This window comes from Cryptotermes secundus, unplaced genomic scaffold, assembly GCF_002891405.2.
Source record: "Cryptotermes secundus unplaced genomic scaffold, Csec_1.0 scaffold507, whole genome shotgun sequence".
Lineage (NCBI taxonomy): Eukaryota > Metazoa > Arthropoda > Insecta > Blattodea > Kalotermitidae > Cryptotermes > Cryptotermes secundus.
This window is the reverse complement of record NW_019740660.1, coordinates 494,763-517,371: the sequence shown is the minus strand read 5'-3', so window position 1 is coordinate 517,371 and position 22,609 is coordinate 494,763. Positions and strand designations below refer to the sequence as shown.

The 22,609-nt window shown below is 45.0% G+C and overlaps 1 protein-coding gene across 3 annotated transcripts in view; it reads right to left on the bottom strand.

Annotated features, from left to right (window-relative positions):
- The window catches only part of LOC111872475 (obg-like ATPase 1), a 92,466-nt gene that overhangs the window by 57,354 nt on the left and 12,503 nt on the right, over positions 1–22,609 (bottom strand). For all 3 annotated transcript variants that reach the window (XM_023866431.2, XM_023866433.2, XM_023866432.2), the window contains exon 3: positions 6,067–6,127. In XM_023866431.2, the coding sequence (XP_023722199.1) occupies positions 6,067–6,127 (61 nt within the window). The remainder of the gene's footprint in view (positions 1–6,066; positions 6,128–22,609) is intronic.

The window sequence follows — 22,609 nt, the reverse complement described above, 5'->3', positions numbered from 1 at the left end:
GGGATCTGTGGTGGAGAAAGTGTACTTCGGTTTCCTATGCAAATCATCATTCAACCAAATGCTCCACATCCATTAATTACCGCACCATCAGACGCTGTCTCAACACTAAGAGCGTCGCTAAGACACCAACCGTAACTACGAGGACGAGGTAGTAAATGGGCCACAAATGGATATGAAACGTAAAATGTGTAATTCGAACCTGGGGAAAAAATACATTTCTACACATATGCTCCACCAACACTGATACACTTTTTTATTGCTAGTGGGGTGGGACTAAGTCCCTTGTACTGCGGCCACTTCTGGCCTATTTTACTAGCCCCAGATGATAGGTGAGGGTGATTGTGGAGCAATTGGTGGAATGAGGATTGGCAGGGGAAACCGAAGTACTCGGAGAAAACCTACCCCAGCGCCACTTTGTCGACCACAAATCCCACTTAACCAGACCCGGGATCGAACCCGGACCGCCGCGGTGGGAAGCCAGCGACTAATCGCTTGAGCTATGGCGCGGTCCTTGATACACTTTACCAGCGCGTCGAAACCCGCAGCTTAGAAGTCTTCCGACTGTTGTCTCAGCCACTTCCCCACCTCCGTTTGAACCCCTTCGTCTCCGGTGAAAAGATGGCCACCCAGTTTTGAACTGCTTTATACGACAAACACTTCCCATCATAAACAGGAAACATTTCTTTATGAATACCTGTGCATCGAGTTCTTTTGCCCATCAAAAACCGCACAACAGAACTCTGCCCTTCGGTAGTATTCTCCTCAAGCACGGTCGTCATTCTGACTACTGAAACCAGCCTATGGATATGCGCATGCAAGCCTGCTACCTAGATTGTCATGAAGCTGGACTGTGCTGCTACCTAGTGATATACATACGAAACCTACTGCGTCCATTACAGCTGGTTCACTTCCATTTGTGACATGTTTACTGACTCTCCTTCTCAACTTGACTAAGACGGGTATGCTGGTAACATGGCTTGCCTCTTTATCCTCTGTTTAGCTGCATACCGCTTAATACTTCATTCGAAAAAATAAAGGCAAAAAGTTAAAGTTGTCCCTATGCCATGAAGACATACGTGAGAGTGGAGGTACGGCTACATCATTCTTGACTTCGGCACTAGATGGAGGTGTGTGGTCAGCTTCACGCCCCGGCCGCTTTACAAGAAGGAAATCGCTCCCGGTATCGGCTGGATGGGCCCCAGTGCCCGTCTGTACACTACGGAGAAGGAAAATCTTGCCCTTACCGGGAATCGAACTCTGGCCGTCCAGCCCGTAGCTATTTTTTTTCCTGTGGCGCTATAGCCCCAGTTTGGGCCTAGGCCTACCTCCATGAAATTCTCCGTTTCACTTCGGTTTACTAGATCTTACACATACGGTAGGACTCATTGGGCGAGTGATCAGCTCTACCTGTAGACAAACACAGAAAAAAGCACACAAACATCCATGCCCTGAGTGGGATTCGAACCCACGATCCCGGCTTCCGAGCGAGCGAAGACAGTGCATGCCTTAGACCGCTCGGCTACCGTGACCGGCAGCCCGTAGCTATACAGACTCCTAATTCAAAATAACGACGTTCTTTAAATGAGAATAAACCCTCATTCACTAATATCACGGTTCCCAAATGTTATAGGAACAGCAAGAAAAGAATTAGCAAACCTGCCGTGGCTAAAAATGTACTATAGGAAGCTGTGAAGCGGTGGAAATCTGTGTTCGGATTTACAAATCTGCATGCCATAATTAGTTAAAAAAACACACTTTCATGTTAAAACAGCACTTGTGCTGGCTCAGCCGATCAAGAAGGTGCACCCCTTAACAAAAGAGCGCTAGTAAGAGCCAGGGAATGCTCCACTTCAGAGCCACGCGGCATTACTCTGACTGTAAATGCTAATATCATTTAAGCACAGATCTGTAAACAGAGTCTGAACAGTTAATGCAAGAAGACTGCAAACTTTCCTTCTACAAATGTCTGGACGCCACTCAACGTCGTCACAAATGGTCGAAACACGTGACAGTATTATGTTCATGTGCTGATTAACAGGTAGGTTGCATTAGATAGTACCTCTGAATTCAATGTGAACAGTATATTAATAATAATGATCTCTATTAAATTGTAGAATTTCTTTCATTTCTGTCTCATTTGCTACAACTGTTAAAATTATAGAGCATTTCTGTTATAAGTACACAAACGCAAATGTCATGTTACGTGTGTGGTGACAAGAACAATAGGTTCTGGGAAGAACTAAACGCCTACTTTCCTTATACACGGATTTCACTGAAAACGAAAAAAAAGGGGGGTGGAACAATAATGGGCCGTTCCCTAGCAACAACACAGACAGCAAGGTGATTTCATAAGCATTAAACGCCTAAAACTTACGGACATACACAGTTACAGACGCATACACATACAGACGGCAAGATCTCATAAGACTCCTTTTATTTGAAAAATGCCATCTTCTGGGTAGAAAAATCCGTGAGCGAAGAACCAGCGTGAGAAGTTGGTAACAGGTTGGTTAGTTAGTTAGTTAGTTAGTTAGTTAGTTAGTTAGTTATTGGAGAGGGTGGGTTTCCCCATGCACTTAGACCTGTAGTGGTCCATTGTGCTTCCCTCTATGATTTCTACCAGTCTCTATATCCTACCGGTATTGGTGCTTAGCATCAGTCCCGCCCAGCCAGCGAGACCGGCTCTACTAGCTGAGAGGTATCTATAATGCTTCCCCCATTTACCAGAGGTATTAGTGACTGCTGTTGGGCGGGAAACGTCCGCAATTTGCGCTCAGTGACCTCTTTTGGAGGTATGAGGTTCTTTTACGTTCGTAAAGCTACGATACGGGATTGGTAACAGGCTAGCAGACTGAGCTAGCCTCCGAAACGTCAGTTCACACATCCCAGTAGACGGCATCCTTCATAGTAACCGCTGTGAAAACTTTAAATCCTTTCATTTTTTCGAACTAGGGAAAGCAAGCTAAACAAGAAGTTCTGGGAACAACTAATTGCTTGCTTCCCTTTGATACATGGGCCGCACAGAAGACCAAAAAATTAGGGGAAGTACACAGGCAGCAAGGTGATCTCATAAGAATCCTACATTTTTTTTTCAAAATAAGGAAGTTAGGCCAACACACTCTATATGAGATTAGGCAACATCGTTATATGATATTAGGCATACAGCAGTAACATAAGTTCAAAGTCATCAAGAGAGACCTGTCTGAGACCATAATGCCCTTCAATCACTTGTAATTCAGAGAGGGGAAGGTACAGGCTTTGAACTGCTACTTAGGGAGGCGAGGGGGTGGAAGATTGTTCTGAACCACGCCATCCTTGGCGCCTTGGTGGCGCCGCAACACAAGGGACGAATTGGCGACACCCTTATTAAATATGATTATTTTTTCACATCGACCAATTAGTGCACCCTGACTTCTATAACGGCAGCAGCTCCAGCAATCACATCACATCTCTTACACCTTTCAGCTCCTGCCCATTTTCACATGCAAATCCGTGTACGAGGATTTCGCTTCATTTTTTGATTCCGGTACAGAAACAGCCTCAACGCTATATGTAGTATCCAGACTATACAGCAGTGATGACAGAAAGATTAATCAATGTGATATAGTAAGTGGAAAGAAAATTGGCATGGAAAACAGAAATTCCAAACTTAACTTTATATAATTTGGCCCCTCCGCTTAGAAAACATTTCATTGCCCCCCCTTCAAAATTCTGTGTGTGCGTGTGTAAAGAACAGATGTTTTTAATTTTTATAAACCATACATTTTTTATTTTCATCAATGAATAATGTTAATCGAGATTTCATGTACAAATTCACAGAATTAATCAGTCAGTGTATGATATTTTGAGAACTGTAAGCAATTTCCCCCCGTCCCCCCAAAACCAATTAGTCTCACATTTTGGAAATTACTCCCCTAAGGCGATATGAAAATCAGTCTTAAACGAAAGACAATTTTTTGGTCCCCTGCCCTCCACGTTGAAAAATAAGATCGTGGTACCGCCCATACATGCAGGCTGTCACGGGTTCGATTCCCAATGACGTCATTGGATGTTTCCATTGAACTAATCCTTCCAGCAGCACAATCGCCCTGGGGTCGAGTCAGCCTCTAACAGAAAGGAGTACCAGTCATCTTCCTGGGGGTAAAGGGTGGCTGGCACGTAAGACTGAACCTCACCGCCATTTACGTGCAGATTGTCTAGAAAATGTGGGAGCCTCGACGTCTCATAGCCCTCTGGACCTCCAAGGTCTGTTACAGCGATAGTTTTATGTTGCCTTAATTTAAACAGTTATACTACTTAAGCGAACTACTACATGTCCTTTCAGCTCACCTCAGAGAATGATACATCATACACGGCATGTGTCATATCATTAACAAATGTCTACAAGACTTTACTTCATATTTAGGATCGCAATTTGTAGGCCTTAAATGAGATTTAAGACTAACATACATAAAACTATTAAGACTATCGTGATGAGACGCCATGTTTACTTTCCGATGCTGATACTAGCTCAGGCTACACGGTGCCAACCGGGATGATGAATTGGAAATGATTTGGAAGTAACAGTGCAACCATACGGAACACACAAATACACTGTGTGGGCAGAATGAAGAGTTCAGTTCGTACCTCACAGGAAACACACTACATTTCCGCTACAAAGCCCAACCGGTTAATGCTGTTTAGGGAAATAATGGCTGTTTATTGTGAGAACCATACGGAACACACAAATACACTGTGTGGGGGGAATGCAGAGTTCAGTTCATACCTCACAGGAAACACATTACGTCTCCGCTACAAAGTCCAACCGGTTAATGCTGTTTAGGGAAATAATGGCTGTTTATTGTGAGAACCATACGGAACACATAAATACACTGTGTGGGGGGAATGCAGAGTTCAGTTCATACCTCACAGGAAACACATTACGTCTCCGCTACAAAGTCCAACCGGTTAATGCTGTTTAGGGAAATAATGGCTGTTTATTGTGAGAACCATACGGAACACATAAATACACTGTGTGGGGGGAATGCAGAGTTCAGTTCATACCTCACAGGAAACACATTACGTCTCCGCTACAAAGTCCAACCGGTTAATGCTGTTTAGGGAAATAATGGCTGTTTATTGTGAGAACCATACGGAACACATAAATGCACACCGTGTGGGCAAAATGGAATTCCCGTCCCTGAAGGAGGAGTTAAATTACGCAAATTAGTATTCCTGCAGAGATAAAAAAAGTTAAGGTAAAGTTGTCCTTGTANCCTAGGCCCACTGGGGCTGTAGTGCCAAGGGAAAAAAAAGTTGTCCTTGTGCTTAGCTAATTAAGCACTATGCCATGAAGACGTATGGGGGAGTGGATGTATAGACCGTTTTCTTGTCCTCGGCACTAGTTGGAGGTGAGTGGTCAGCTTCATGCCCAGGGGAAAGAACCCTCGGTACCCGCTGGATAGGAGGCTCAGTGGGCCCCAGAGCTGGTCTGGACGACATGGAAAAGTGAAAATTCTTGTCCAATCCGGGACTCGAATGCCGATCCCTTGGTCGTCCAACACGTAATCAGTCGTCTATACCGATTGCCCTTTCCTGACTATTCCTGCAAAGGTCGATTTCTTAAACGAGAGACCAATGTTATGAAATGTTTCATCAAAATGGTCGTAGCCCTGTAGTACATGACGTAGTACTCCAAACGCCGATCTTTCCTTTAAAAAGAGTCATTCAACTTGTGCAGAAGCTGCCAACTTTACGCAACGGTTCCCTCGCGTAACATCTAGCGTTAACTCGAATTTTGCGATACTGTGACATACGTACGTGTGTGGGCATGCGCCTCCTTCGTAGGAAAAATATTTATGCTCTCTAGGAAATGACAAGAAAATACGATAAAAAATAAAGCACGGAAAAATCAGTGTAAGCACAGAAAATTAACTTTTACAACAGAATTTCATTCCATCTGTGTTTCCTCACGTAACGCAAAACTGTACGTTTGTTTCAAAAATTACATTGGTGACTTATGGAACAATTTGCGAAACCCAGGAGCGTCGTAGCTGCTTGCTGTGCTGATGTTCCAGTGCCACTTACCTGAGCGGTTTAAAGTAGTTGCACAGGTAATCATATCTCTCGTCAGGAACGGGGACGCGACGTGCCTGCAACAAGACATCCGGGGTCAAAACATTCACTGCATGCGTCTGGCATAAGGAGCCCAACACCCACCTTCAGTGAGCAGGGCTGATCTAGACAAGCCGCCAGACACGCATTGCCTTTCTGGAACCCAACGGTTGATTACCATGTTCACAACAGTCAGCAACCGGATCCTACCCTGAGCCAGATTAATCCAGTTCACAAAGTTTTAACTAACTTCATGAAGCTGAGCCCTTCTAGAGAAACCGCCAGCTGTGCAGCTACTCAAGAACTTCCCAGCAATTCATGGAACCCGAAGGTTCCTTATCGTGTTCATAAGAACCCTCCTCTAGTCCGTATATCATGAGACAGATCAATTCATTCCAGACCATCCCATCCTACGTCCCTAAAATACATTTTAATATTATCCACACACCCACGTCTTGGTCTTCCTGGTGGTCTCTTTCCTCCTGGCTTTCCCACCAATATCCAATACACATTCATCTTCGCCCCAATTCGTGCTACATACCCTACCCATCTTATCCTCGTTAACTTGATCATTCTAATTATACTCTGCGAAGGGTACAAGTTATGAAGTTCCTCATTATGCAGGTTGTCCACAAACTCAAACCCTATTATTTAATTTTGAATTGTTTCATTTTGGTCCGTTACACTATCAATCAATCAATATGTAATAGTTTCCACAAATAACTACATACTGTGGATGTTGAGCTGTGCCAGTGTTTTCATGATTTGTTGTAAGTGCCTCTGAAGATGGTTCCTTGGAACCGAAACATGTAAGGCAGATTAGATAAATAAGTGACCAAATATATCTTGTTGCACTTGACGGAAATTCTATTGACAATTGGCCTATTATTTAATATTAATTTCCTATGTATATATCTTTATATCACTCATGCTCACCCAAACTACGAAGTTCTTCAGAATTACGGGGTTCCTACCCCCTCACCTGAGGACGAAAACAGATCCCGTTTCCGGAACATTGTGTTTTCTAGTTCATAGAATATAGGACGCTGGGAAAAAGTCCAAAAACCCAGTAATTCTGAGTGTTACATACAATCGCCAGAACCTTTCAGAATCTACGAAGTTCCTCATTATGTAATTTTCTTCATTTTCCTGTTTCGTCTCTTTTAGATCCAAATATACTGCTTCTGCTCTCAGACTTCAGGGCCCCGTCACATTTCGTAACCTTTTCAGACCCTGAATCCTGAATCGTGCAGCTTCGAGTTCTTAACACGAAAATGAAGAATAAAAATAGTGGAAAGAAGATACAAGAGAAAAAGAGATGAAGAAGGCTACGTAGGAAGAGAAGCAGATCACAAACGAGGTGATGCAATGCGAACTGTATGTGACAGTCTCCACAGACATAACCTAAGCGGAGGGTCTATGTCGCGGACACACTTCTCACTGACAGCTGCCACAAGGTCTGTCTCCTCATTAGGCCAATGGGCACACCACTAACAAGGCCATACAATTCAAATTATGGGCATAGCCGGGGGAAAAATAAAAGGTACGCGTAAAGTTATCCCTGTAAGAGGCTGTTGAGGTCCCACAGGGTTGTGAGACGTCGAGGCTCCCATATCTTCTAGACAATCGGCACACAGATGGTGGTGCGGTTGTCAGCCTCACACGCCAGTCGCCCTTTACCCCCCAGGAAGATTCCTGGTACTCATTTCTGTTAGAGGCTGAGTCAACCCCAGGGTCATAGTGCAGCTGGAAGGAATACTGAAAAATTCAATGACCTAATCGGGAATCGAACCCGAGACCTTCTGGCTTGTAGCATAGTGCCTTAACCAAGTACGCTACGGCGTGAGCCATATATATGGATATAAAATATTTCGATGATATTTTCCTACAATAAACAAACATGAAATTCACATGCGGTGATGATACACAAATTTGCGAGAAGTCAAAATACTCGTACAGTAGAGCTGAATGAATGCTCAGTATTAAGGCTTCGCTGTTGACTGTTAGTACTACATGAAAATTGTTTTTTTTTTTTAAACGAAATAAGCTTCAAAGTCATGTTGTAAGGGCGCGGTACACTCAAATGTGATTTTAATGCAGCCTACGCTCTTTTTTGTTAGTTGCGATTTTGTTGAGGAGTCCATGAACATGCAAATTGAGAAATATACTCGCAGCACAGGAAACTGCATGACTTAGGAACAGCAGCAGTGGACGTAAAATGAGGGCACCATTCTTGTCTACAGTGTCACTCTCTCCGATAAATGTTTGGTGAGATTTGTCCAAACGTGCAGGTCTCTGTTAGTCGCCTTAGAGATGACAACTGAAATGGCTTGACAATTTTTGGTAAAATTATCCAATACCAAATTTCACGAAAATCCGTTTGACTTGTGGCGAGTTGTGCCATGCGCAATGACCAACGGGCGGATGAAGTGCGCTCATCAAGGGGTGCACAGCATTCTAGCCGCGCTTACAAATGTAACTGCCGCGAACAACACCTAAAGATATTATGAAAGTTACTCCGTATTCTTACCAATATGTACGGTAGCCACAGCTGTTAATGCGATGTGAAGGTATTGCGGTAGAATTTTTTATATGATTCGAATCCTCATTCGCAGTGTTCGAACTTTCTCATACAAGTATACGTAGTATGAGAAAGTGCAGTGAACATGAATCAAATTAAGCTGGATGGTTTGACGGATTTACGTTTTCTGGGCATCTAAGAAGAAAAGGTGTTTTGTGGACTTCCACGTCTGCCACTCTGTATGTATGTATGTATGTATGTGAGCCTCGCTAGCGCCCGAATGGTTGGACGAATTTTATTCATATTCGATATTAAAGAGTTTGTCCGTTACAAGTAGGAGCCTAGTGACTACGGACATTCTAAGTTCAGAAATAAGGCCGCGCCATACCTCAAGCGGTTAGTCGCTGGCTTCCCACCGCGGCGGCCCGGGTTCGATCCCGGGTCTGGTCAAGCGGGATTTGTGGTGGACAAAGTGGCGCTGGGGCAGGTTTTCTCCGAGTGTTTCGGTTCCCCTTGCCAATCTTCATTCCGCCAACTGCTCCACGATCACCCTCACCTATCATCTGGGGCTGGTATAATAGGCCAGAAGTGGCCGCAGTACAAGGGACTTAGTCCCACCCCAACTAGCAATAAAAAATGTTCAGAAATAAGGGCTCTTTACACAGATTTTACACAGGGTTTTCTCGTCAACAGCTATAACCAGCTTGATTAAATTTCAGCAATTTAAGGAGAATACTTCCCTATTAAGACTGTACGGGGGGATACCTTCAGGCAAATAATGGTATGCGCTCAAGCGGTCCAAACGAGAAAAATGTCGATTTTATAGAGAGAGGCTTGACCTATACTGATTTAAATTTTTATTATCTACAGACGCAATAGGCCCGGAAAATACTATGGGTGAGTCAAAACATTGCATAACGGATTACTTTCCGATAGCAGAAGGCTGTGATTCGTCTGTCGTATATGAGGAAGGGTCTGCAACTTCAACGTCTCAATTTGACTGTTATTCCCTCTCTGAAGTTATATATTGTGAATCTGTCCCAGGTGAAGAAAGAGAATTTCTGCCTTCTATGGAAAACATGGAACAAGTGTCGCAATAGGTGTTTTATATGTGGTTCGCATATATCCACTGCTGGGCAAAGGATGTGTTTTCTGTGCTGTGGTCCGACCCAAGACTATATAAGCATGGAAAAACGTGCAACTGTCTGACAGTAATACGTTGTGCGTTCAAGTTCTAAGGTCTCAGATTTTTTTCTCACACAATAATCGTACAAAAAATTTGAAACTTCTGTCACTTTTCAACGTAATCTCCCTGCAGCCGTACACATTTTTCACAACGTCGACGCCATGATTCCATGGCCGCTGCGAACGCTTCTGTAGGAGTCTGTTTTGACCACTGGAAAATCGCTGATGCAATAGCGGCACGGAGAGTTTCTTTCATCTTTGGGAAAAGTAAAAAATCGCTAGGAGCCAGGTCAGGTGAGTAGGGAGCATGAGAAACCACTTCAAGGTTGTTTTCACGAAGAAACTGCTGCGTCGCGTACGCCCGATGCGCTCGTGCATTGTCCTGGTGAAAGAGCACACGTGCAGCCTTTTCCGACCGCTTTCTCGCAATGCTGGAAGGAGTTTGTTCTCCAAAACATCTTGGTAGGATGCACCTGTCACTGTAGTGCCCTTTGGAACGCAATGAGTAAGGACTACGCCATCGCTGTCCCAAAACATGGCCACCATAATTTTTTCCGTACTGGCGCTTACCTGAAAATTTTGGTGGCGGTGAGTCTGTGTGCTTCCATTGAGCTGACTGGCGCTTCGTTTCAGGATTGAAAAATGGCATCCATGTCTCATCCACTGTCACAATTGATGAAAAGAATGTCCCATTCATGCCTTGTCAACATCGCCTGGCAAAATTGCCATGCGCGCAGCCTTGTGGTCGTCCGCCAGGATTCGTGGTACCCACCTGGAGGGCACTTTCCGCATTCGCAGGTTTTCATGCAGGATTGTGTGCACAGATCCCACGGAAATGCTAACTTTGGAGGCGATGTTTTCCACACTCAATCGGCGATCTTCCAAAACAACTTTCTGAACTCGCTCGACCATGTTGTCAGACCGGCTGGTGCGAGGCCGAGATTGTTTTGGTTCGTTGTCACACGACGTTCGGCCTTCTTTGAACTGTCGCACCCACGAACGCACATTTTTCACATTCATGACACCATCACCACACGTCTCACTCAACTGGCGATGAATTTCAATGGGTGTCGCACCACGCAAGTGGAGAAAACGCATGATTACTTGCTGTTCTTGTAACGAAAACGTCGCCATTTTAGGTATCAAAAACACTCCTCACTCTCGCCCACACCACTAGAAATCTGTATGCCGTACAGTGCTGCCATCTCTGTCACACATTCGCAAAGAGTGCCCATGTATTTTAAACTAAACCGCATGTGTCTATCTGCTCCCAGTCCTGAGAAAAAAAATTGGAAACCTTAGAACTTGAACGCCCCTCGTAAGGATCTGGTCTTAAGCCCCAGATGGGCGCTTTATTCCAAGACAGACTGGCCGACTGACCGTCGGTAGTAACATAACTTTGACTTCGAGTAGTTCAGTCCAGTCCAGTCCAGTCCTAGTGATGTGTGAAGTGGGCAGATTAGCGAGAGCGCCACAATTGATTGTGATTAAGAGAGACTGCAAGAGATGTTAATAAATCCAATCATCCAATCCAAAACTCGTTATTAGTAGATTCTAAAGGGTTCTGACGATGGTGGATGACACACAGAATTACTGGGGTTTTGGACTTTTTCCATCGTCCGGAATTTTAGGTAACAGAGGACACGACGTTTCGGAAACTGGATCTGCCGTGTCCTCTATTACCTAAAATTCCGGACTATGAAAAAAAGTGCAAAATCCCAGTAATTCCGTAATTATTAGTCACAGAGCCATAAACACGTGACACTATTCACCGACATCACATACCTCAGCCGGGTTTAACAAGAAACTAAACCCCACTCAACAGATATCTTATAATAATGGGGGAAAACACACACACACACACACACGTTTCCAGATTTCAGTTCTAATTCCATATATGATCAACAGTTCATATTTTTTTCTTACAAAACGTTGTATGATGTAAAGATGAAACTACGGAGTATATTTTAATCACCACTATGATCACAACAGTTGGGCACAATCTTGGCGTAACAGAAACACAGAAATGTTCATTCAAATCCGACACTTCAACTGCAGTGTCTCCGGCTAGAAGTCGCTATGCAGATTGAGGGTCCGAACCACTAACGCTCACGTTTATAAAATACTCTGCAGAGACAAAGAAAAACTTGACTTTATTTTATTTTTTTATTCTTTATCCAGTTGTTAAAGAGTTTCTTGGTGGGTGGAAATTAGCTCTCCGACATGCACCCCTCTGTCTTGCCTCCGTACGTTAATGATAACTTAGCACAGTGCAACTCCAGTCCTCACTGCATGCCGTGTACAAGTCCTGCCTGTAAAAAGAGACGCTCTTCGGACTTCCTCCACCTGCTCGCGTAGTCCATGTCTGCGCTTACTCACTTCATGGAGCTGGGCCCTTCTTGTGCAGCTACTCGAGAACTTCCCATCAGTTTATGGAACCCGAACCTTCATTACCGTGTTCACAAGAGCCCTCCACCGGTTCCAATCCTGAGCCAGATCGATCCAGTCCACATCACCCCATTCTGTCTCTCTAAGGTCCATTTTAACACTGTCCATCCACCTACGTCTTGGTCTTCCTACTGGCTTCTTTCCTTCCGGCTTTCCCAACAATATCCTATATGCATTCATCTTCTTCATCATTCGTGCTACATGCAATGCCCATCTCATTCGCCTTGACTTGATCATTCTAATTATATTTGGCGAATAGTAGAAGTCTGTCCGGGCTTAGTGCCTCCAAGAAAACCCATTTGTGACAGACACCTTCCAGATGCAAAGACATATATGTCAATGTCTTTGGAGTATGTCCGTTGACAATTTCAGTCAATAATTGTTAAAAAAGGGGCCACTAAATTGCATATACTGTACCTGACTGATTTATAATGTACGTCAGGGGGCGAATTTGTTGAGGTTCAAATTCTAACTCCTCTCGACTATAACTGGGAGCACGCGGTAATGTAGATGGCTGAGGCACTATGCTACAAGTCGGAAGGTCGCGGGTTCGATTCCCGATGAGATCGAATTCCTTAACTTACCTAATCCTTCCAGCCGCAAATATTGCAACGGGGTCGACACAACCTTTAACGCAAATGAGTACCAGGAATCTTACTGGTGGTAAAGGGCGGTCGGTCGAGGCGCAAGGCTGACAACCTCACCTCCATCTGTGAACCGTTTGTCTGAAAACTGTGGAAGCATCGACGTTTCACAACTATATGGGCCTCCACGGCCTCTTACAGGGATTCACCTATTTTTTTAGCTCACCTGTAAATAAGATCTAAAAGTCTGCGAAGATGGTATATGAACATAGTTTTTGTGTCTCTGGACATTATTCTATTTAAAACACAACGTTTAGGAGACTGGATTCTGTCTCCGTCTTCAGATGGAACCTAGTCGGTAGGGCCCAGCCGATAGAACTAGTCCCTTTCTCCGGAGCGGTCTACGAAACGTCGTGTTGTTGAAATAAGAGCAGGACCATGGATAATGTCTAGGAGCATAATAATAATATCCCCTCATTCGTATTCGAAAGCTGCGTAGTTCGCATTTCGGTCGGGATATTTGCTATTTTATGTTTTCGTGGTACTAACAAGGAAAGAAACCACACACAGGGCGGTGCACGGATATCTACTTAATATTTATTCCTTGTCTCTAAGAATCTCAGCGTCCTTAAGGTCACATACCCATTTCTTTCCATTATTTCCCTTTTGCTATATATTGTGGCGTATGGACCCGTTGCTAGGCAAAGACCTCGAAACAAACAACGAGTACACCCTTTGCTATGCAATAGACGAATAAATAAACGCCTGTTTATGGGCAACGGTTCGGTAAACACGTTCCCGCTGAAACTAACACGCATGCAACAACAGATGAACGGCATTTTCGATGTGGTCCGCGCTGAGGAGTTATAAAGAACACAACTGGAGAAATCCAGTCAGTTGAGGGTTGGCAGTTCAGTTGAGCTCTGCAAGGGAGGCTGGGAGATGACGCTATAGTTCAGGTGACAAGTTCTGCATGGGCAGCTGTGACAAGAGGACCTGAGCGAGTCAAGCTGAAGAATTTCTGTTAGAAGCCGTTGCGCGGGAACGGCTGGTGAAGGCACAGTAAGCTGGGGAAAGCCTTAGCAGGTGCTGTGTGATTTGCAGGGTGGAGATCAGCGATGATGTTGTAAATACTTGTAGTTCTGAGTGGTGTATACAAGTGGTCAATAAATCCATTCACATGCCCCAGCTTCTCCAACCTCCCCAGTTTAATTTCCGCTACCAGATCAACGGTTTCCTGCAATTACCCAAGTTCTTCCTCAACTACGATTCTCCAGACATATTTCTCAGTTATCTGTCAAGACACACAAAATTTTCTTCTCCCATGAATTAAACGTGGGCCACACTTCACACCCTTGCCTCAGCACTGATCTGAGGTCCTCACAGGAGTGGTACATATTCCGTGTAGTCCGTGGAAAGTCAACCGAAGTTTCGGAGGAACATGTTGCCTCAATCTTCAGGGTCGAAGAATAAGTCAAGCAACAAACCAGCGTGAAGCAATTAACAGGCAGAGCCTACTTGAATTCCAGCGAGATACGCAACGTTATTTCCCTGACGATGTAACTCTTCGGTTTTAACACTGTCTTGTTTAATTTCAATTGTTATACTATAAACCATGTCTAATCCGGATTAATGAAGCAAAACATGGCCTTAAAAGACACAAAAAAAATATAAGAAAACAAATAAATGGAAAATTTAATAATACTGTAAGTGCTGATGAAATAAAAAATATCGCTGCAGAAAATTCTTTCTGTGTCAGAAGCTGAAATCCAAGGTCTCCTTCATCCAGCTGAAGCCAATCTTGGATATTTTCTTGTGTGGTTTCAGTCTTCCCAGCTGCCCTCAACACAGCCTGAAAGTCCTCTTGCTCTAATCCCTCTTGCTCCTAAATTCAATGTGTCTTTTAAAGTATGTACTCAACTGTGAAGAGAATTTTTCATTTTTCATATTTCGATCAGGATTAACTGTATTCTCCTCACCGTTCTGACTAGATCTGCATGGGCCCAAGTCCCCCAGTCCTCCCTCTTTCTAAGATACAAGTGTGTCATTCTCTGCCAACATCCAACTGTACGTGTGCGTCTGCACAGTTTTCGTGGCACGTAACTGGCTACTGTGCCTTCCGCCGCAGCGGCAAATTACACGCATGTTCTGTGTCCATAATGAGAGCTACAATATAATTAGCAGTATAAAAAGAAGCGAACGGAGCTGAGGGCAGATCCTTCCCTAATAGCGCCCACCATTTGTCCCTGTACACTCCATCTGTGGTACTTCTGTATAGTGTTCATGTGGGCAAGGCAGTTTTTGTGGCTGTTTTCTTTCAAAATGTCCCTTCTAAGGCTTGATTACATTTCTGTTAATTACTTTTACCTTGAAGCAAAGACTGTAATAATACTTGTCGTCAGAGAATAAACAGCCAACAGGTCAAACGTATATAAAAAGGGCAATACAGAAGCAAAATAATTATAAGAGAAAACAGTAAACAGTAACTGGCATCTAGAACGCTCGAAGCGACGTTCCCATAGCGGTGACTATGGAAAACGTATATTCTGCGATGTGACGCCGTGTAGTCCAGTAGCACTTCCGAACTCCATGGCACCACATCCCAGACTTTATGTCTAGAATCTTACGAGAGCTATATCGAAGTGAGGCACGCAGTAGCGTAGTTGGCTGAGGTATTATGCTACAAGTCGGAAGGCAGAGGGTTTGATTTCCGATGAGGTCATTGGATTTTTCAATTTGCTTAATCCTTCCAGCCTCACTGTGGGCCTGGAGTTGATTCAGCCGCTAACAGAAATGAGTACCAGGCATCATCCTGGCGCGTAAGGCTGAAAACCTCATCGGCATCTGTGAGCCGATTGTCTAGAAAATGTGAGAGCCTCGACGTCTCTCAACACTTTGGACCTCCATGGCCCGTTAGACATATGTAGTGTGACGTGTTGCGCTATGGATGACGCCCCTCCCTCCCCGCCAGCCGTGACATGCCGAGAGGAGCCGAAGTGAGCCGAGTCCCAGCACGCTGGTTGCTAAGCAAAGTGGGTAAACAGTGGTTGCTAGAGACGACGGTAATAACAGCGGTACCCATTACGTAACAGGCAAACACGGCGTCAGACAACAGTGGTGCCCATTACGTAACTGTTTTCCCATTGTCCAGCTGAGGGTTTATAAGAGCACTACACTGCCTACAGAGTCAGTCAGTTCCACCGTGTGGAGGCGGGGGTCGAATACCTCCACCGTGACCCTGCGAGTCGTAGGAGGCGACGAAAAGGGAAGTCTCAAATCTGAGGCAGTAAAATATGGTCAGGAGTCCCAAGGGACTCGGACCTGAATAAGACTGCGCTGACATGGGCCAGCAGCATATACAAAAGACAGATCCGTCCTCTCGTCAGAGAAGGCGCCCCACAGAAACAAGACCGTAACGGTCAAACGGTAATAATTAATATCTGGTCATGAAGACTTACTGACTGACTGACCGTCAGTCGCAATGACTTTGACTTTGACAGAGTCAGTTAATGTGTAGCAGCCGCCGAAGAGAGTTCTCGAGTTCTCCAGTCAGCAGTGAACGAGTTAGTGTGTGATCGGCAGTGAACGAGTTCTCAAGGCAGCAGTTACGAGTTAGTTACGAGTTGGCCAGAGAAGAGTATGCAGTCTAGTAATTGTAATACTGCAGATAGCAGTAGCTGTGAGNAGGGCATATACCAAGCCAATTGACTGGTATCTAAGTTTCCAGCATGGTAGTTACCCAGGTCCTGAGCAACGTTCACTAGCCTGTGTGTTCGATTCTGTATAAACATTTAGCTGTCCTCTATTTTCTGACGAAGACGTAACAGACAACACGGAAAGATATTACGAAATTTTCTTCGTGACCTTACCAGTATGTACGGGAGCCAAACCTGTTAAAGAGACATGCAAGTATTCACTCACTCATGGAGATCAGCACTTCTTGAGAAGCCGCCAACTGTGCATCTACTCAAGAACTTCCCACAACTTTAATGTACCCGAACGTTTATTACCACAAGAGCCCTCCACTGGTCCCTATCCTGAGCCAGATCGATCCAGTCCATACAATCCCATCCTATTTCTCTAAGATCCATTTTATATTGACCACCCACCTATGTCTTGGTCTTCCTAGTGGCCCTTTTCCTTCTGGCTTTCCCAACAATATCCTATACGCACTCTCCTTCACCCCTATTCGTGCTACATACCCTGCCCATCTCATTCTAATTGATGCACAAGTATTGCGATAAAGCTTTTCGGTGCGATTTCAACCCTCATTCCCCATGTTTTCCAACTACATGGATGAATTTTAGTTTCTTAATTAAGTGTTGCGCCTTTATATTCTTGCTGCTACATATTATAATAGTCAAAAAGGAAAGCGGCCATATCTCCAGAGAATAAATGGAACATCATCTCGCTAAACATACCATGAATCATAACGAGTAGCTTCACATGCTATTAGCGCGATGTTACTTCCTCGCGAATGGGTGACTACAGAAGGGGTCTGAACTGGTAATTGGATTTACTAAACACTTACAGATCGTAACTACAAGTAGCTATAGCGCTATCGCTAATCCACACTCTCTGCAGTTCACTACAGCATGTACTAAGTCTTCTCAGTCTGTAGTATCTTCACCGGTTGTCGCCTGGTAACGGCTTCCAACACCATAGCTTCTTCAGCTTCCGTGTTCAAGTACTTACTGGCCGGCGACAGTCTCACAACCATCTCACTGCTCCAATAACTCCGGCCATCTCACACCAACCTCCAACTCTTCTCATTGCCGTCTCAAGACTCCCTCGTAATCGCAGCTGCTCCTTGTCATATAGCCTCGGCACGGGCCACACAGAGAACACATTTTCCAATAGTTCTTCTAGTTTTGCATCACGCAGCTACGCACGGACGGCGCAGAGAACACCGCTTCCCAGTTACTTCATTGTTTAGTGTTACGAATTTGTTACGGATCTTATTTAGCAACGGCTGTTATATAGCTGCTTACGTCGTGGTCGTTGTTTAGGAACGGGTCTACTTGCCACAATATCAAGGGACATGAGATGGGTGGGCATGTAACACGCAAGAAATGTAAGAAATTGATACAAAACAGTCACAAAACATGAAGATAAAAGAGAAACTTGAACATCTTGGTGAATATGGTAGAATAATATTAAAATGGATCTCAAATATTGTGTCGGCGTGTGTATAGGGTCCACGTAGTTCAGGGTATGGTCTACTCCTGTGATTATCGAAATTAAATAGAACCCCCACATGAAAGCTGAAAGGTTTCCAACAGTTATGCAACCTCAGGTCTCTGGTTCGAATCCCGTGAGCAACCGCATGATTACTCTCGTGCCTTGGTTCCAAAGGAAGAGACTGATCTAGAGGCGACGTTTCTGACGTAGTCGGCAGGTTGCCAGTTCGAACCTCGGCCCGGCCGTGGACAATCCTGCTGTCTCTCGTGGTCTTTGTCAGCCCCACCAAATTCCGGGATAGTATCCCGATTAGGTCACGACCACTTCCTTCGAAATTCATTACAATATTTCAGCCATCCTCCCCTCGGACGCTGTTCAGTCTGGTCAGAGTCACAGTCAGAGTTGCTTTACGACTGGCGGCTTACCGCCAATCAATTCGTCTTGGCTCCAAGTCCGTTGAGACTAACGACCAGAATTTCTTCTTCACCTGAATGCTTGCTTTCATATTCCTCATGTAATATCTTCTTTGACGAGAGGATGGGTCTGATGTTTACAATTGTTGCTGGTCCTAGTCAGCGCAGTTATTCTCAGGTCCGAGTCCCACGGGACTCATGACCACATTTTACTTTCTCAAATTCAAGACTCCCTCAACCTGGAGGGCCAGATCCCCGTATTTATATCCCCCAGGAACAGGGTGGCTCAGTTATACCCCCAGGCACTGGGTTCCCTTTTCGTCGCCTCGTACGACTCGCAGGGCTACGGTGGAGGTATTCGAACATGCCTCCATACGGGAGATGCCAAGTGACCTCGGCGCCAAGTTACGGCCTGGTCATCGGTGTATGTAATGTGCTGATGAAACAAAAGGTCGCCGTCAATCCGTCTGTCATGCACTTAGAAAGGTGTAGTACCCACAGACAGCGTTGCCATATGTCTGGAGCATGAAATTATTCAGACTTGGCCACGCCGTATCTTTGTCGGTTCCAAGTTACGCAGTTTGTACGCAACACATTGAGGCCATATGGGCGGTCTTCTCGGACAGTATGCAGTCCCATGCGAGAAAGCGCAGGGTACGGGAATGAAGGCGAACACGGGGCAACTGAGTTGTTCGTGTCCTGAAGGAACTGTTCTGGTGGATACTGTGTGTTAACATGAGAGGGGAGAAGAGACGACAAGAGAGGATAAACAGAAGACAAAGGAGAAGAGGTCCGAAAAGAATGAAGACCGAAGAGTGGGAGAGGACAAGGGAATAGATGAGAGATAAGGAGAGGCGCAGACAAGATAGAAAAGAGAAGAGATGTTGGGATAAGAAAGGAAACGAGAGAAATGGAGGGGAGAAAAGAAAATATATGACAATGAACAACAGAAGAGAGGAGGGCAGAACAGAAGACAGAAGAGGTGAAAGGGTAGTTTTCCGTGAGCTTAATTAATTAAGCACCAGGCCAGGAAGACGTATGGGGTGTGGGTGGAAATATAGCTCTACCATTTTTGACCTCGGCACTACATGCAGGTGAGTGTTCAGCTTCACGCCCCAGCCGTTTTACCCCTGGGGAAAGAGCCACCGGCATCCATTGTACAGGAGGCTGGGTGGGCCGCGGAGACGGTCTGGACACTGTGGAGCAGAGAAAATCTTGTCCGTGCCGTGAATCGAACACGGGCCGTCCAGCCCGTAGCCTGTCGCTATACGTACTGAGGTATTCTGAGAGAAGTTGAAAGAGAATAAAAGACAATAGGTCAGAAGAAAAGAGACGTCAGTAAAGAGAGGAGAAAAAGGAGAAGGATAAAAAAGAGAGAAGTGAGCAGACGAGAAGTAAACCGATGATAGTAGGAGAAAAGAGACGAGAAAATGGGATGATAGGAAAGAAGGAACGCAAAGAAAGATGAAAGAAGAGGCAGGGACGAAGAGAACAGAAGAATGGGGAGAAGACATGTGAAGAAAAGGAAGAAGAGAAGAGACGACACCACAGCACTTCGTGTGCTGTGACACGTCTCTGCGAACCAATGATGAATGCGGCAGAACACATCTGTCCCCCCTCCCCGGGAAGTCACCAATATTTAATCAATTTAATGTTCCACAAAACTGGTCCATTTCTCCCTTCCAATTTCCCTGTAATTGCCGCATCGTGTACGCGTCATTCGGAGGCCATCAGTTTGTCGTTCCTTTCAAACATTCATTTCAAAAATATATATATACACACACACGTATATCTGGTGTCGGTTAAGAACGGCTTATGCAAAAATCATGGCGAAGGGCGTGAGTTGACTACAGGCATTTATAGCAACAGAAACGCAACGCTGTTCCTGTGCTTAATAAGGCACCAAATGATTGAGGCATATGAAGGCATGGGGGTATAAATCTAAACGCTCTTGTACTAATGGTAAGTGGTCAGCTTCACGCCCTCGACGTTTTACCCCCGGCAAATAACCCCACGATACCCATTGGATAGGAGAGTGGATGTGCCCCAGAACAGGTATACACACTATGATGAAATTAATAATAAACAAAAAGCCCCTGATTGGAATCGAACAGCCTGTTAACGAGGGAGGGGAAATGGCTTATCAGAATTATGGAGACGCTCAAAACCAGTAGAAAGTCGCTGAGGGGAAAGACAAACATATACAGAATTATTCACTCCGAAGGAGGCCAAAATTAATTAAAAATCGTGCGAAAAATTACCAATGAAATGGAATTCGCCAAAATTGTGTATTTTCAAACGCTGATCCGGAGCCTGCTATCAGTCTGCAATATTCGCCAACGTGTAGCGTCTTGGTCGCCCTGTGTCTCCAGACGGGGGCGCACCGACTTCAGTATCTTCCATTTTATATGGAAATTATTGCATTATTTATAATTATTAATTTGTGGACTACTCTGAGTGCACCTCCCTGTCTCAAAAAATAAAACTGTCACAATTCAGGCCCATGAATTCGTTCCTACATGTACCGTTATTGGGAACGGGTAGTTATAGCGTCTCAAGGCACTGGAAATGGCTTCCTCAAGCTGAAAGGCTCTGAACTACTCGCCTCTACCCCAAATTCTATCCCCACTTTAAACGTACAGACGATATTTTCTTCACAGCGTCCAGACTGGCACTGGGGCACACCCAACCTGCCGTACAATGGGTATTGCGGGTTGCTTCCCCGGGGGTAACGAGCTGACCACTATCTGCATTTAGTGTCGAGGCTGAGAATGGTGGAGCTATACATCTATTCACCCATACGCCTTCATGGCGTGGTGCTTAATTAGTTAAGGTCATGCTAACTTTACCTTTCCCTTACTTGTGTTCGAAAAACAACGTGTAATGGTGCTGACGTAAGTCAAAAAAGTTAAAAGACTTGACTTAAGCCCTTATTGAAAATGTAAAAAGGAAAAGTCCCTGTGCTTAACTAATTAAGCACTATGCCATGAATGCGTATGGGGGAGTGGATGTATAGATTCATGTTTTCTTGACCTCTGCACTAGTTGGAGGTGAGTGGTCAGCTTCACGCCCCTGCCGCTTTACCCCCAGGGGAAGAGCCCCCGGTACCCATTGGATAGAAGACTGCGTGAGCCCCAGAGTCGGTCTGAACGACATGGAGAAATGAACATTCTTGCAACCATCAGGACTCGAACTCCGATCCCTTGGTCGTCCAGCCTGTAGCCAGTTGCTATACCGACTGAGCTACCCCGGCTCTTAAGCGCTTATTAAAGTAACTAAAAAAACATGATTGCCTCCACACAATATGATGTTATTGGATAATTGCTGTACAGAAGCCTACCAATTGTAATAATTATGAACATACTGTGACATGTCAAACCGTTATTGGGCAACGGGATGTGGAACGAGTTACCACGAAGACGGACTCTTGATAAACGGTCGGTTGCCAAGTTAGGAACAGTGGAACGCGAATATGCAACAAGGAAAGCGGTGTTTCTCTGTGCTGTGCTGAGCCGAGCCGAGCCGAACCGCACTGGTTGCTACGCAACAGTAAACAATTCTCGGCAGCGTTGACAAGCAACGCCTCTGTAAACACGGTGGTCACGCAACAGTGAAACAAGCTGCGTTTTCCGCCTGTCCGATTGAGGGTTTGTAAGAGAAACTGGAATAACTGCGGAGCCAAACTCGTGTGGAGGCGGGTTCGAATAACTCCACCGTGACCCTGTGAGTCGTAGGAGGCGACGAAAAGGGAAGTCTCAATTCTGAAACAGTAAAATATGGTCGCGAGTCCCAAGTGACTCGGACCCTAGAAAGACTGCGCTGGCAAGAACCAGCAGCATGTACAAATGACAGACCCGTCTTCTCGTTAGCGAGGGAGCCTCACAAAAAACAAGACCATAACTGTCAAACAGTAATAAATATCCGGTCATGAGACCCAGATGGGGCTCGATACCAAGACTTACTTACTGACTGACTGACTGACTGACTGACTGACTGACTGACCGTCAGTCGCAATGTGACTTTGACTTTAAGGAGCCAGTATTCCGCAGAACAGAAGTCTGTCAGTCGAGACAGCCGCGGGAATAAGCAGAACTGAATGAGTGATTATAAGATTTTATGTGTGACAATCAGTGATAGTTTGCGATAACTGAGAAGGCATTGGATATTTGGAGTGTGTAATTCAG